General features: G+C 42.5%; 1 protein-coding gene across 1 annotated transcript in view; it reads right to left on the bottom strand.

Annotated features, from left to right (window-relative positions):
• The window catches only part of LOC147207945 (uncharacterized), a 105938-nt gene that overhangs the window by 29490 nt on the left and 59673 nt on the right, over positions 1–16775 (bottom strand). Inside the window, exon 3 of the mRNA XM_086106485.1 lies at positions 633–724. Coding sequence (XP_085962611.1) covers positions 633–724 — 92 coding nt within the window. The remainder of the gene's footprint in view (positions 1–632; positions 725–16775) is intronic.

Here is a 16775-nt window from a genome sequence, read left to right as displayed (position 1 = left end):
ACAATATCACCAATTTCAAACAACATAAAGTAACACAGAATGACTAAAATTAGACTTCATTAGTGTTATCAAATCTCATAAGTGAGGCTCCGTGAAAATATCGACGATGTCCGGTGGTACGCATTAGCATTGTGAAATCTACGGCCAAGCACTTGTTAGGTTCTACGTGCGTGTCTGTAGCCATTGAGCGACCATTCTTCTACACTCGCTTGCATGAAGTCTTTTATGATGCGACCGCAGGCATATTGAATGGCTGCTTTTTAATCCAGCCAATATGAATCGACATCCTTGTATCACCCACCCTCCCACTCCACCTCCCAACTGTGACCAGTCCACTGCAGGTGCTTAACCTCATCTACTCTATTCCCCGACTCTAAATGTCACCCCCCCTGTGGCTGACCACTAAGGCCGCCCTGTGTACATTATTAAAGCCATAGCAATGGCCTCCCATTCTTCCTCTCTGGTGGATCCATACTCCGCGGGGGGCGGGGGGCACCTCTTCCTACTCCCCCATCATCCTCACCGCTTTATCAATCTCATCGCTTTTATTCTTTTATTCTGCTATTTCGCTGCCTGTTTGGTTCTTTGTAATGCACTAGCCTCAGTGTGTGTGTGTGTTTTTTTTTACTTACTGTGCAATATCACTCTCCTTGCATGTGGTGTTGAAAAAGGTCTCGGAGGGGACTCCAAATATATGGCTTGAAAGAACAACGTCGATGCACAGCTAAAAAGAAAACAAACAAACAAAAAAAAAACGCTTGGCTCAGCTTTTGAAATACAACAATACCAACAAAAAAAGATAGTTCAAATGGCCATTTTTTTTCTTTTTCTTTTCATTCGGCTCAAAATACACACTGTCGTCTTTAGCCCCGCTGCCATTTTGTTTTCTTCCTTTCTCATGGGTTTCCAACATTTTTAAATGTAATCTTGGAGGGTGTCCCCTAACTTGAAGGGCGTTGTTAGTGCAGTGCTCAAACCTTGTATGAAATTTTACATGATGCATTGGAATGGACAGAACTTGCAGTTCTATGCTCACTTGTATGTTTGCATGCGAACAAACATACGGTAGGTGTCAGTACATGTCAATGAATAGAATGACAGATGTCTAATTAGTGTGTGTGTATCTGGATATGGATAGACTGATTTACTTTCTACTACTTTCTGCTTGTTTGTCCCCCCCCCAAAAAAAACATGCTGGCATCTATCGCCCCACTGGCATTTTGTTTTTCCTTTCTCATGCATGTCCAGCAAAAGTAATCTTTGTAGAGTACAACAATAATAAAAGGTCTGGCTCTCAAATGTTTGCCCTCTGTTTTAATGTTGGTTTAGTTCAACCTCTGTGAAATTGTCTTTTTGTTGGCATTTGCTTGAGCCTTATCACACTTTATGACTGATTTGCAACAATAATTTGGATTAACACATGCAACATTTGTACACATGACCATATTCGTTTTAATAGCAGCTGCCTAACTAAATAAATAAATAAACAAACAAACTTTGGTTATGTTTTTCATGTGTTTGAACGTCACTCTGAGCAAACAGCCGAAACTTCAAAGACAAAGGCATTAAAGTTTGTACACTTCGTACAACCGACAACATTTTTTAAGGACTCGGAAAGGCAAACAAAATATGGACGACCAAACGACGACAGAGAGTGACTGTTGTGCAAACCTACAAAGCATTTGCCAGTCAAGAAAAAGGCTGTCGGTCGTGAGTGAGACAGGATGCTCACGCTTTTTGTGGCTTCTTCAGCAATGCCTGCCATGGCATACTTACGAATCACAAATCAGATCAGATCACCTTTATTAGTCCAATGGGGGGGAATGTGTGTTGTTTCAGCAGCAATAATGGATACATGGGGGGGGGGGGGGGGAATTGATTGTACTCGGGTCCATTAACACAACATACACATTCACCTGTACACAGCGAAGAGAGAAGAGAAGCACACATTGTGATTTTCTTCTAATGAGGCCATAAATATCAGGCTTGAATTTCCAGAAGACAGAAGGAGAGATGGAAGTGAGAAGTGTAAAAAGAAGGTTTCCTCAGAGGATTCAAATGTGGGCTCCGACACTCTTTGGGTTACTGTTGGATTCAAACATGTCCGAAAAAAAGGGGAGAAATATTGATCACTAATCCTGAAGCTTTTCAGTGCCCACATTTTATCAGTAGAAAGGCTTTATAGAACATGAAAAGTGAGATGGACACCATCAGTGACCGACTGGGATGCAGTGGCTACTGTGGTAAACTATGAGCGCTGTTTGCAGGACTCGGTCTTCTCATTCCCCGCATAGCCCATCATTGATACTGTGAAAAGGTAGCAAGACTTCAATGCACTGAGGAAAAAAATAAATACAATCCCCACAGTGCACTACATTTCGAGAAATGGGGCTGCCGTGGCTGCCAAGAACATCGTGTAACGTAAGCGTAGCTTTAGCGACGTAGCGGTAGAAACCTGTACACGTCTCTCACATCCTGTTTCAGTAAATGATCAAAGAAGAAGATGCAAGTTACGTTGTTACATATAGGATAGTAACAGTAGATGTGTCAATGGAAGAAGGAAAAAGGTAAGGAAATGGAAGTTTTCAGTGTAGCAATAACATCGTGAAAAGATACGCATCTAGCATGCCCAAGCTACTCAGCCCAATATGGATATATAATAAAGAAGAACAGGAAATGTCTGCTACTTGCGATAGATTGGGAGCGCCGCGACACATTCACCTTGTATCACAGGTCGTGGCTTCTCAGTACACTACGGCTAAATAACACATGTAAATGGTGACATAATGAAAGTATATCAACAAAGCTAGAAGGTATAAGATAAGATAAGATAAGATATCCTTTATTTGTCCCACACTGGGGAAATTTACAGCCTCCAGCATATCCACAGTATATCTGTGCTCTTGCCTTAGCCGCCCCGAGCTCATGTGCGACAGATCGTGTTTTTGTCACATACAAACACACAGTACGATATCAATTTATATATCAACTTGCGAAGCCTTTGCAGAAACAAAGTGCTTGAAATAAGGTTTCGAATTTGAAAGCAATTTTCAGGTAACGTGAAGGACCACGTTCCTCTCAAAGAGCCCCTCCTATTTGCTTCAAACGCTATCGAGAATAAATGTTATTAACTCAATAATCCATCCATGGAATTGAAGGTACACTATTTCTCCCAGCAAATCCTTTGTGTCTTGTGATTGAGTCAAACGGTTCCGCCGAAGTTAGAAGAACTAATTAAATTGTTTAAGCGTGAAGGGGAGCAATACTTTCCAGACTGAGGTTTTGGGATGAAAAGTAAATAGATACTGTTCGGAAAAGAGACGCTTTTTGTCACTGGACAAATGTTCCTCCGACCTGCTATGGAAAACCAGCCACGTCCATCTCTTTTGTAAGTTATCAGTGTCATTGTTTATGTGGTTTTGTCATTCGTGGGTAAAGCACCTTCCAATGACACAATGTAATGCAGTAGCTTTTACATTCAAAATAATATATAGATAGCGAGAGAGAGAGCGAGAGCACGGTAGTCGACTGGTTAGCACGTCGATCCCAGGCCCTGGCCTTCCTGTGTGGAGTTTGCATGTTCTCCCCGTGGCTGCCTGGGTTTTCTCTGGGTACTCCGCTTTCCTCCCACATTCCAAAAACATGTATGGTAGATAAATTGAACAATCTAAATCAGGGGTCTCAAACTCAGTTCCAGTTCAGCTCAATTCAAATGAAGGAAGTGATGCTTCCTCGTGTAGTGTTCCATTGTGAGCAGATGTGTTCAATAAAGATTTCTTTTTTTTAAAAAAAGGGCGTGGGTTCTGTTTTCGAACAAATCGGTTTTCCAACAGCCTTCTGGAACGGATTATAATCGAAAACCGAGGTATGACTGTAAACGGATTCGGGGGGAAAATGTATTTGTGTGTGTGTGTGTGTATATATATATATATATATATATATATATATATATATATATATATATATAGAGAGAGATAGAGAGAGAGAGAGAGAGAGAGAGAGAGAGAGAGGGTGGCATGCTGGTCAATATTCAACACAATTGATTTATAGGAGGCACCTTTCAGGAACGTTTGTCCACGCTTCATTTCAGACAAAAACAAACAAACGGTGTTTATAGCTCTTGGGGTTGCACCTTGCCTTGTCCTTGCCCCACCCCCCCACCATGTCAGATTTTATTCTTGCATTATTTGACGGCTATCATGCAGGAATTACCCGGGCGGCCATTTGGCTCGTGTTTTTGTCATCCATTTGCGAGGCAGAATGGGGAGGGGATGGGGCGACGGCTAGGGGCCTCGGGACCGGCTGCAAAAATCAATTGGCTAGAAATGACATCTGCCAGCATGTGCCACGGGGGCCGCTCGCAGGTACCATAAATGAAATCACGACGTCCTAATTGCGTGCTGATTTATGCACTTGTCTTGGTGCATCTTCCTGGCTCAGGCCGAGCTAGTCGCCCGGCGGAACCCCCGCCGGGGCCCGCTCGGTCATACATAACCCATTTATTTATTTATGCTGTCCCTTCAGATCCCTGGCATCACCGGGGGATATGCAGCGGTGACACGCCTCTTCCTTACCCTCTCTTCTCAACCCTTGCCTTCCACTCCGCATTTGATTAATTCACTTTTTTTTTTTTCTTGGGCGTTCTTGCGGCAGTGGTGGCGTGTAAAAATGAAACGGCCGCACAGACAACTGTCACTCCGCTCAAGTAGGATAAATATGTCCACGCTTGCAGTGGTAACAGCTTTCTTGCTTTTTTTTTATGTTGGCTTTCCATTTTTTTTTTCTTTAATAAAGTCAAGTAAAGACGCCAATGCCATTTTTGTTGTCAGAAGACAAAGCTGATAGATCCAGTCAGAATCAATTTGTGTTTGTAAACCAGAAATCACACAACCCCGCCACCCATCCACCCATCCATCTTCTGAACCGCTTATCCTCACCCCCAATTGTTTTTGAACATTTAGCCACCAAGGCCATTTATTTATTTTACATGCCAACATTAAATTTGACATGCATGTCTATCGGGAAAAGCCCTGCAAAGAAGAACCCATGCTCGATAAAACACGGAAGGTTGGAGGAGGACATTTGAGGGTCCCCTGAAAATGTCGGGGGTAAGATTCAGCCCCTGAGGCTGAACACATCACTTTGGTTTGAAGTATGCCATGTTTGAGTCAATGGTCCATTTCCATTTAAGCGAGCCAATTTTGAGCCAAACATGCCACATGATACCCCAAAGATGCAATGATGTCCTTTATTCCCCAGAGAGGTATGACAGGATGACGCGAAAATTCCTCGTCTTTGCACCTTCTTCTGCTCCTACCACCCATAAACGAGGAATATCGCCCTTCTGTTTGATTTTTTTTCCTCATCATCGTTCAATTCCTTTTGGCAGTGGTGTCCTACAGCTTGAACTTTGGATTAATTAAACATGAGAAACTGCGAGCAAAAGGTGTGCACCAGGCCGCCGGGCATCAAAAATTCATATGGGCCTCAGGGGGGTGGGGGGGGCAAGGCTGAAACGTATCGAGTTGAGTTCATCTCGTCCATCCTGACACCTCGAGGACAGTCCTACGAGGGGGTGGAAAGGGTTTGTGGGGACCATGAGGACAAGACACGCCCTGTTTTGATGACATCACAGCTCTGGCAAAAATCCCCCATTCTTTTTAATGGTTATGCTAGCAGGGGTGAGCGAGAGATACACTGATGGGAAGAGAGTCGAATGAAATGGACTTACGAGAATAAAGATCAAGAGTGAGACAGCGAGAGAGCGAGCGGAGCAAATGTGCAAGCAATTTCTGGGATGTAAAAAAAATAAATAAAAAAGTTGCCAGTAAATGACCTCCCAGAAATTGGGCAGGGAGGGAGTCGAAGGGAACGAGACAAATTGGACAGCAGCACGCCTTGAAGCCATCGAAAACACGTCAAGACAGAGCTCCCCGCTAAAAGTGACTTCTCCCAATATTTGTCTCGCCTTTGCCGCTACGTGTCAACATGGTGGACGGCGGCGTCGGTGGTGGACGAACTGGGGGGTGCGGCTCCTATCATTTAATGCCGTGAACAGCCCTGCTTTTTCCAGCTCATTAGCCGTCCCCTTCTTTGTCCCAGACCATTTGATAGCAGCATTAATCGACGGCTCCGCTAGGCTTCCTCTGCCTATTTACCGCTATTTCATGAAGATTACACCACTCAACCGTGGAAATGTATGTCCTCCACCTCACACCCGCCATTTTCCGGACTAAACTCGCTCAAGTGCTTCATGATAAACTTCTGCGAGACACGGGCAAATTGACCCTCCGTTTATGTTGTGGGTCAAATTTGAAAGTTTCAGTAACAATCACAAAATAGATGCATCTACGATACTTGTACTTATTGGGAATGATCTTGGCAAAAAATGATGTAGTAGCAGGTTGTACGTTTTCTCCTAAACCTTGGGCATCAGTTCTTGGGACATTTTCATGCATCGTGTTCAGAAACCAAATTTTGTATGAATCTGTGAAACTAGTCTCAGAGATCATTCATTTTTCTTACTTGCCCTAGGCACTACTGACATTTTTTTTTGATATACAGTGATCCCTACTATTTCGCGGTTTGTTTATCGCGGCTTCAGTGCATCACGGATTTTTTCAAACATATTTTTAAAAAAAAGTCCACAAACTGTCCGCGAGAAGCAGCTAAAGTCAGCAAAACAACAGCGAGTCATATAGAGCAACATATACAGTACTACATTTATATGTTTATTGTATTTTGTTATTCATACACTAACCTAACCTAACTTATACATGTTTAAATCTATTAGTATACAGCATTAAGTAATGTTAATTACTACAAAATATACTTCTACATGCATGTATACCATTAAATTTGGCCTTATAAATATGTTTTATAGTCATAGACATGTACATGTAGGGGGGGTCGCTACTTCGTGGATTTTCGTTTATCGCAGGTGGTTTTGGTCCCCATTAACCACGATAAACGAGCGATTACTGTACGTACAAAATACATCAGTTTTCAGCACAATACACGTTATTAACAAAATCGCAACGGTTTCTGGCATATCGAGACCCTGAAAAGGTTTTGTAGCCTTTTTGTGTGGGTCAATTTAAACATCAACCAAAATAACGATGGAGGCTGAATGGATCCTGATAACAGCTTTCCTTGGAGGAGGTAATCCTTAGCACTTTTTGAGCAAAACACGCATGGTACGCATTCTTTCTCCTCCGCATCCTTGGAACATTCAAAACATATTCGGATACTGATTCGTGGCTCGCTCTATTGCAGTACTCACATCAGTTTTCAGCCTTCATGATGAATTCATTCGTCTGATTGACAACTCTTGTAGACGGTAAGGCCTGAGAAAAGACTCCAACTTCTGAAAATATTAATACCACAAAATCCGGCGTGCATCTTCATCTTGACAGGATGACGTTATTTTTTGCTACTGTTGCGTTGGCAAAACTACCAAGTTACCCAACAACAATTTGGTTTCCTTGCTGCCGTTTGGATCTTCGCTGGGAATCTTCTGCCTGGCAAAGAGATTCAGCCGAGCGAGGAATGTGCGGACGGCGGTACAAATAAGACACCTCGCCGAACGTAAACTGTCTGCCGCTTGTTTAACAAGTGATATCAGGGAGCCGTCGTGGCCCTATCGTTTCAGCTAACCGCCGCCTGTCAACGCGTCAATTGTGTGGCAAAGCGTCTCTTTTCCCACCTCCTCTGCAGATGCCACAACAGGGGGGGGGGAAGCAATTACGCATGCCGCTAGCGTGTCTTGTCTGGAATAAAAAAAAGGCGCCTGTTGACCCAAAGGCGTTAATAAATAAATAGCGTCTGTGCCGCCTCATTTATGAGCATACATGTTGCGTCGTCATGGTGATACAGCACACATTTTTTAAAAAAGTGCCTCAAATCCAGTGAAACTCTAAACAGGTGTCTATTTGGCAAAATGTAGAGCTACCAAATGTTAAAGAAATCATGTTTTTGAACATGAACATGTTTTTTTTTTGTCTTTAAAACTTTAAATGGTCTCACCCCACCTGACCTCTCTGAACTCCTCCACCTCTATGTACCTGGCCGTTATTAATAGCCATCTTAAAACACGTCTTCATTCCACGGCTTTCCACTCAGCATGAGACTCAGATTGCATTAGTGTTTTATTCTGTTTTTAATTGATTAACTTATTGTTTAAACTGTGTTTTTAGATGCGATTTTTTTTACTTTATGAACAGTCCTGCATGAACCATGATGGTTTAAAATTTGGAAATTAATTTAAAAATGTTTTTGGAATTTTGGACAACCATCACACATGGTGTCATTCACAAACTCAGCTTCTCTCGGACCTCAATTCAGTGAGCTTCATGAATTAATTTGTGCTTTTTTTTTTTTTTTTTTTTTTAACAATTACTGCAAAAGAAGCCCAGCCTCAACCTCAACAGATGGGTCGAGAAAAAGAAAAACAATAACGAGGCGTTGTGGACTCACATTCCAAACATTCCAGCTGACAAAATGATTACACACCATCAAGTCAAAAGACGTGCCGTGATTAGAAAGAACGCAAGCATTTTTACTCTCTTTCATTTTATTTATTTATTTAGCTGTTGGTGTTCTATTTATTTATTTATTTATTTATTTATTTGCAGACGGGGCGCCGGCTGTCAATATGCGCGGCCACGATGGTGCGGAAACGCTGCCAGTTCCAATAACGCAGCCCAGAGATCAGCACAATGAAAGGTGACCTTGGCATAATTGAGATTCATCAAGAGAGGAAAAATCCCGGGACCAGGCGGCTGGAGTGACAGCACCCGCCACTCCACCGCCCGCCCCACACCAAAAAAAAAAAAAGAAAGCCACACCATCATAAATACTACTTGCATTTTATGAGGGGGAGGAGGGCAGACAACTGTTGTGAGGCATGGGACTGAATCGCAATGTCGGTGATTCATTTCGGTCCAACTCACACGAAGCCATTCCAGCTTGGCTGGGATTGGATTGGAGGTACGGATTTGAGTTGTTCCGTTCTGTTTATTTCCATTGTGCAAATTGGATATTACCACGATGAATAACTCGCTACAGGAGCCATTGCATAAATTATATGACACATACAATGTACAGGTCTGTTCTTGACAGAATGGGCCTTGAACTTCATCCCCAGTCGTGACACTCAGCTTTCAATTCACATGCGTAAAATTCCAAATGCGTTTTTTTTTCCCCAATTCAAATTCAAAATGAGAGAGTAAAATCACTTTCATCAATTCGAACATTAGCTATGTTGTCGTTGGGGTGTACAGTCGGTAGAAAATGATTTGCAAAACATTGTATTCTGTTTTTCTTTATATTTTACACAACGTCCCGACTTCTTTGCAGTTGGTGTTTGTAATTTGTCATTTTTATGTTGTAACTACAGAGGTTAAAAAAAAAAAAAAAGTATCAAGTATATTTTGATGAAGGAGTAGAGTAGAATGAACTTATTTACGAGTAAAACTCGTGACAGAAATAAACACTCTGGACATGGGGAAAAATACACTTAAGGACAAGTGTAAAGGACTGCACGTTTACAGTATATGCCAAATTGTTGCAATATTAGACCTTTACTTTTGACTTCTTTTTAAGCAGAAGTCTTATTTTGAAGGAAAACGGAGAGGGATAACGACTGATGAGACGGTGATTTGATAGTGCAGATCGGACGATTCGGAAAAGCTGAAACAGATTCGCCGATGACAGAAGTAAGAGTTTAAAAGTACTTGGCCCGGTTGAAAGTTGCAACAAGGTAAATATTTGTGTTTATCTTTCTATAAACTGATGTTTGTGATTAGAAGTTATATGTACGTAGATAAGTGCGACTCATGGCGCCATATTTGTTTTTCATTCTAGCTCTTACGGTGTGAGAGGTTGAGACGGCACGAAAGGAATAAAAAGGAAACTCCCGACCCCCTGTCAAGCCGATACTACAGCACAGTATTTGTACTTTGTTACTTCACACTCCGATGGCCTTGTGCCGTCCTTTAGCCAAGATCACGCAGGCTCATAAATGGTTCTTCCAATAGCCCCGCACGCCTCCCCCAATGATTAACATGGCCTGAATTAAGCGGATGAGATAACAGACTGGAAGCACACAATGACAGCTCTCCATCATGTCAAACGTGAGCAGAAGCGCAACTCTGGAGGGACCGGATGAATAAAACGTGTTGGCACATATTGGGGCTGGATTATTGCGTCCTTTCAGACCTGCACAAGATGCACGTCGGGGCTCCCTAGACGTCGACGACAACAATGACCCACATTCTGCTTGGGCAACCCTCCTGGCTCGGTCTGAAAAAGAGGTTTGCGAGAGACAACGCGAGCGCGGCACCTGAAGGCAGGGCCAGCTGCTCCGTTTATCAATATTTGCCGCTGTGAGAACATCTTTCATGTGATTTTTCCCTTTGAAATGATGCACGAGGGCACAGATGTGAAAAGGTAGCAACGCTTCAGCTGTGGAGTACTCGGAAGGAAAAAGATGTCACATCATTCAACGCAAATGAGCATATTCACGGTTTGGCGTTCGCAGATATGCCTATTTACTGGTTTTTGGAATTCGTCGTCCATTGTTTAGCAAGGAACGTGCCATCTTGTGTACAAATCTTCCTGTGTCAAATGTAGATTTTCACTCTTCGCGGCATGCCCCTTGTCCTCCGCGAAGGTCGTAGTGTGCACAAAATTTTTTGGAAAATGTAGAAATTGACAACTTAACAGTATTCAAATTTTCAAGATCAATCTCATAACACCCCAGACAGCAGTTAAGCATCAGCAAAGGATTGGCAATTACATTTAGACTTGGCTGGGGCGCCAAATGAAAAGACATCAGAAAGTCAATTAATGCCCTGAAAATTTTTGAATTGGTCCAGTCGCTTTTCACTTTGAGCATTTATAGCACATCCATTCGCTTTGACAAAATGTGAGGAAAAAAAATTGACGGGTGCTTAATTAAAGGTTACAGCTTGACATAATTGTGCATGACAAGTCAATTACAAAGCGCCCGTTATTCAATCACAATACACATGGAGGGCCTTGGTCCCTTGCAGGACTGGCCAATGTGGTGCCCCATTCCTGAAGGATGGCTTTTCCTAAAGAACGTCATCAGCTTGAAGTCCTTCATAAATGCATGCACACATCCACGCAAGGTTAAACTTCACAGGGACCCAGAGGGGAAACTTGAGGTACTCCAAATGAGGGCATAAGGACCTGCCATTCATGTCAAGAGATGGTGGCTCTCCCAAGAGTTTTTTTTCCCATGATTACTAATGAGATAGCTCCCACTTGGACATTCTTACATTTAAATGTAGGCTGAGCGATATGGCTTATTAGCAATTGGTTTAGCTTACTTATTTACAAAAATGGCTCTGTTGGTCTTTCCTCAAAAAAAGGATCAATGGAACCCTCAAGTCTCAGGTAGTCAGGAAGTTTGCTCCTGGTAACTAGACTTTGACAATGCATGGTGACGAGGCCTCACATTAGTAACATAATGTGAGCACTTTGATAAATGGGCTAACAGCAGCTAAAACTACTCAAGTACATTGGCTGTCTTGGACCAGAAAAAAAGGCTTGCTAATTTTAAGGGATGGAACTTTCTATGATGTTGATCAAGTGCACCCACTGGCATGTGATCGTCTTTATCGACGATAACATTGGTTAATCCTGCTTTCTGTGCAGGATGTTATTGATGATTAGAATTTTGGAACAAATGAATACAAGGAAAAATCCTTCCATCCCACCAAAAATAAGTGTTGTGCAAGTGTCAGAACAGTTGTCAAACATCTTTCACAGTCAATTTACCACAAGTGTTGCCATCTTAGAGCAAAGAGCAGAATACATAACGGCGTGAATAGCAAACCATGAACAAGCACCAAATTCCTCCCAGAAAATTTAGGAGTTCTCCGAAGGCAACTTTGATTGACTTTTCTGTCCCCAGTTTTTTTTTTTTTGTCCAATCTGCGCGAATGACAATTCAACTACGTTCAAATTTAAATGGACTGACCCTTCAGTTTGTAAATCAACACGTAGTTGTTGTCAAAGCCAGACGAGTTCATTTTTCGACTGAATACTCGGCTAAGGGGAGAAGATAACTTCCTACGTCTGCGTTTTCTGGGTCAGCCTTAATCAAACGTCACATTCTGCGGCCCAGTGACAGTCTCAGATAGCAGCCATCACTCAACCCACTTCGCCGGCCCGACTTCATCCTTCACCTCCTCATCCTAATGGACTGCAGACCGCAATCTTTTCCACAGGTGGAATACTTTTTCAAGGTAGCTTTAATTACACAATCATTTCCTATTCACGGCCAACATATTCGTCACCATTTGGCTCATTGCTGGCAGTCTGGGCGATGACTTTTTACCCAGGCGAAATGGAGTTGCGCGTCCTAAGGATCGAGACGATTGTGGAGGCGCGCAAAGATTGTACCCATAGGGGCATAGAGAGGCATTTCTTAGATGGTGTTACTTTGCCTCCCTTCGACTTGTCATCACTTTCACAATTACTCTCAGAGTAATTGCGCTGGGAAGTGTTGATTCATACGCCGCCTTTAAAAGCTCCCCGAGCTATTAATCTTTGCCTGGCTCGTTCCGTAATTATGAAGTTATACGTGTTCATTTAAACTGTCAACACAGCCATCTCCTATAATTGACTCATTGTTGGGTCATCTGTGTGTCCCTCTTTTGACTGCTCTGGTCTCGTCACATTCGATTTGCAGAATAAAAATGACACCCAAACATGACGACAGGAGATATGCTAAAACTGACTGACAAATCCCATTAACCGAAGCAAAATAAGTGAAAACAACTGTAGAAGCAATGTTAATGTATCTCAGTACAGCAAGGCACTCCCAAACGATTTACAAAGTGCTACGGCCTTCCCATGGTACTACAACGTCATTTTTTTAACACAATCTCCTTTACTTGAAAAAGATGGTTATTTGGTTTCTCAGTATATTTGTGTGTGGAAGAAGTATAAAAGCAATCTAATTGGATGCTGAGTGGATTCTACGAACTTCTGTGACACCGACATTACGTGTTGCTGTGATCTCATCTTTTGAATGGTTTTAGGGCGGACTACTTAGAGCCAATCCCGAGAGAGAGTCATGCGATATCAATTATGCCAAGTGCTTGATCTTGAAGTTCTAAAAACTTTCTCCCTCAGGATTTTCTGGGAAGAGCAGAATTGATGGTTTTGTCAATCAGAGCAAATCGTCCAGGTCCTGATAAGCAAAGCAGCCCCAGATCATCACACTAACGCAACCAATGTCTGATTCATGGTGTGGTATTCTTCTGAAATGCTGTGTTAAAAAGTACATTTGCGCCAGATGTAACAAGACATACACCTCACAAAAAGTTCAACTTTGGTCCCTTTGTACTCATCTCAACTGTATTTACGGAGTACTTTAAAACAACGCCCGCTGTATACAAAGTGCTGTACATGGAGCAAAAATTATTCATACAACAACAAACAATAAAGTAATCATAAAGACAGTATAAAGCACAAAAACAGTGAAACTAAAAATCAAGTCTTATCCTGAGTCAAAAGCCAAAGAATAAAAATGAGTTTTGAGACAGGTTTTAAAGATGGTCAGTGAGGGAGCTTGCCGAACGTTCAGTGGGAGGTCATTCTTCAGAGAGGGACCAGCAATGGAAAAGGCTTGATCCCTTCTGAGCCTCCGTTTGGTTCTCGGTACCTCTAATAGTGTCTTAGTCCGCAGACCTGAGGCACCGGGGAGGTGAGTCGGGCGGAGGACCTCAAAGAGGTAAGGTCGGGCCAGGCAATTGAAACATTTGAAAACAAATAATAGGATCTTAAAAAGAACTCTAAAATGTATCGGGAGCCACAGTAGGAGTTATGTGCTCACACAAAAATAAGTGTTTCAATACAACCGCAAAATGGCTTTAATAGACCCCCCCCCCCCGCCAACACCACCACCCCCACTCGTCCATTAAAGCAATGTTCCCTGTACAGTGGAGTCCAAAAAAATGACTACAGGAAAAACTGCCAGCTTTATCGCATGTCTTATGCCACCGTGAGATTGGCTGCTGCAGGCGGCCTTTGTATGACTGGATTTGCCTTGAAGAAACGAACAATCTAATCAAAGCTAGTTCCCCGGACGAGTACTGCTAATGAGTCCCCGCATTGTCGACATTTTCATTTTGTCTTGTGGCAATATTTTCTAATCCTGATGTCTAATTAAGCGCAATTAAGTGGTAAGAAGACGGACACAGGCAAGAGGTGCAGGGCGTATCCACGCTGTCTCCGATAAGCCGTATCAACAGGAAAGCCGCAAATATAATAATTAAAAAATTATATTTACATTTATTATGTTTCCTGAACCGCTTACTCTCTCAAGGGTTGTGTGCGTGTGTGTGTGTGTGAGAGAGAGAGAATGTACACTGCACGTACATGTATATTATGGAAATTGCAAATGCCATCCGCCCCCTATATACAGTATAACTTTCAATTGTCGTAAAACACTTTGTACTATGATGAAAGATTGTCACAGGTATGTTATTAAGACACGCGTAACACAAGAACAAAATGAAAAACATGCATTTTCATCACAGGCAGATCACTGCACAGCTGCTAGCCACGGCCATTGTTATCTCATGACGTCTTTATTTTGGCATGGGCCCCACAAAAATAACCCAAGGCAAAAAAAAACCCAAACCAAAACAACGGCAATTGCAGTCGATGGCAGATGGGCTTTGTTTAAGCCAGAGGATGACGAACACCTTCTGCGGCAGCTGCAAACAAAAAAAAATAAATTGAAATAAAATGTTCCCGCTGCAGGGCCGGTAACATGGCAATTAGCAGAACACATAGTCTCCATATCGTATTTCTCTAAGAGAAACCTTTTGGATGGAAACATGTCTAAAGTAAAGCTTGAACTTCAATAGGTGGATAGAGATTATTTTTGGAACTTGGAGCACATGCATACCATAAGATCAAACAAAGTGTGAGATGATACATGATGGACGACCATGCCAACTCTGAGGTCTTGCTAACCATGAGATCATGCCATCTGTGAAATCATGCGAACCATCAGTCGATGCAAACTACACCTTAACGCGTACTGTCGCGTAAGATTAATAGACCGAAAACGATACTGACGATAGTAGATAGATTCATGCAAGTATGAAACAGTAACTTTTGAATATCTGTCCACTGTGGTGACCCCCGTCCCGGAAGGGGATAATCACCCGGCCCTACTTATATTGCCCTTCGCAAGAGCGTAACCAATAATTCATTCGAGCACTTTTTTTTCTTCCAAGAGTACCACAAAGAACATTTTTTGCAATTTTTTTTTCTTGTAGTTGCTCAAAATAAATGAAATAAATAAATCAAGGAGGAACTGCATGCAGCCTCCTGCTTTGTTGTCCTTTCACGCTGCGCCACAAGAGAAAACACGCTGCCTGTTGAACGTCGACGAAGTGAGGCCACTAGCTGGCTGTAGATTTAATTATCTGGTTACTGGGGGATGATTTCAGAGAGACGATATATTCCCCTGGGGTTACTTCTTGTCAACATTAACACCCAGCAGAAACGTGCTCAATTTTTATTTATTTATTTTTGTGTGCCACGTTGATTTCATTTTATGTCACTGCTATCGAGCGCAATTAGGTTGTTTTTTTTCACCCCCCACCCACCCCTTCTACTGGAGCAACAGCTCAGGATGTACTAATGAAGTTGATGCCGCTTCGGTTGACTCGTTTGGATTAACAGTCAAATTACAAACATCGACACGTACACATTAAATAATTGAATTAAAAATAATTTGCCACTCTAGACGAGGAGTCCACAACCATCGGTCTGCGGACCGGTACCGGGCCGCACGGAAGGAGATATTATAGATATTATTTTTTATTTTTTGCTGGGCGTCAGTCAAAACACACCAGCCCTCCAACGCCACCCAGCCCGTCGATTACCTTCCAAAGGGCAATATAAATGGGGCCGGGTGATGATTTGAACAAGAGTCGTGATATTATGCGACCATGCGGCATGCTGTGAGCATATTCACGCCATCCGACGTGGCAGAAATGTGTGCGACTCCCCATTCTGACATTGGTTTGCAAGTTGAAATGAGCAGTATCCTCACAATGCAGGAGTAGTTGCTGTAATTGCATCAATATTTTTGACTTCCGCCCTCCAGGACCCTTCAAAATGCAGATTTAGCATTGGAGCAAAAAGCCATGTGTACTATTTAAAAAAGAAAAAAAAACGTTCATAACACTTTCACACAGCCAATGAACTCCCCAAGTTCCTTTCCCTCCTTCTCTTTCTCTCCCTCGCACACAGCAAGCCGTCCCGGGATCTATTTCTTATTAGAATTCACCCCAGAAATCATGTCGGGCCAGCGTGCTCCTGCAGCTCCAGACTCTATTTAATGCCTCATTCAATTTTATCATTTAGTTTCTTTATTTGACATTAAGGACTTTCACAAGAAAAGCCTGTGGAATTATTAGTTTAAAAAGAGAGAGACACAGCGCGAGAGAGAGAGAGAGAGAATATGAAATAAGACATCTGAACATTGGGATTCACAGTCTAACCTCTCCGGGAGTTTTGGGAAGGAATCAACTCCTTGAACTTGCCCTCGCTTCCTTTTTATGCCGCACCACAGCTGCTATTGCCCTTACTTTAGGGGGTTGATTTTTGTCTTGATTACTTGGCATGATGTAAAGCTTGCGTTCTTCTCTGCACATTTAGCCACATGAGGCTTTTGCATGAGCTCACAGTCACCTCTTGCTGACAGGCTCACTGTTTGA

This window comes from Hippocampus guttulatus, chromosome 3 (genome assembly GCF_054856545.1).
Source record: "Hippocampus guttulatus isolate MCC_2025c chromosome 3, RoL_Hgut_1.0, whole genome shotgun sequence".
Taxonomy (NCBI): domain Eukaryota; kingdom Metazoa; phylum Chordata; class Actinopteri; order Syngnathiformes; family Syngnathidae; genus Hippocampus; species Hippocampus guttulatus.
This window is presented reverse-complemented; position numbering and strand designations above follow the sequence as displayed.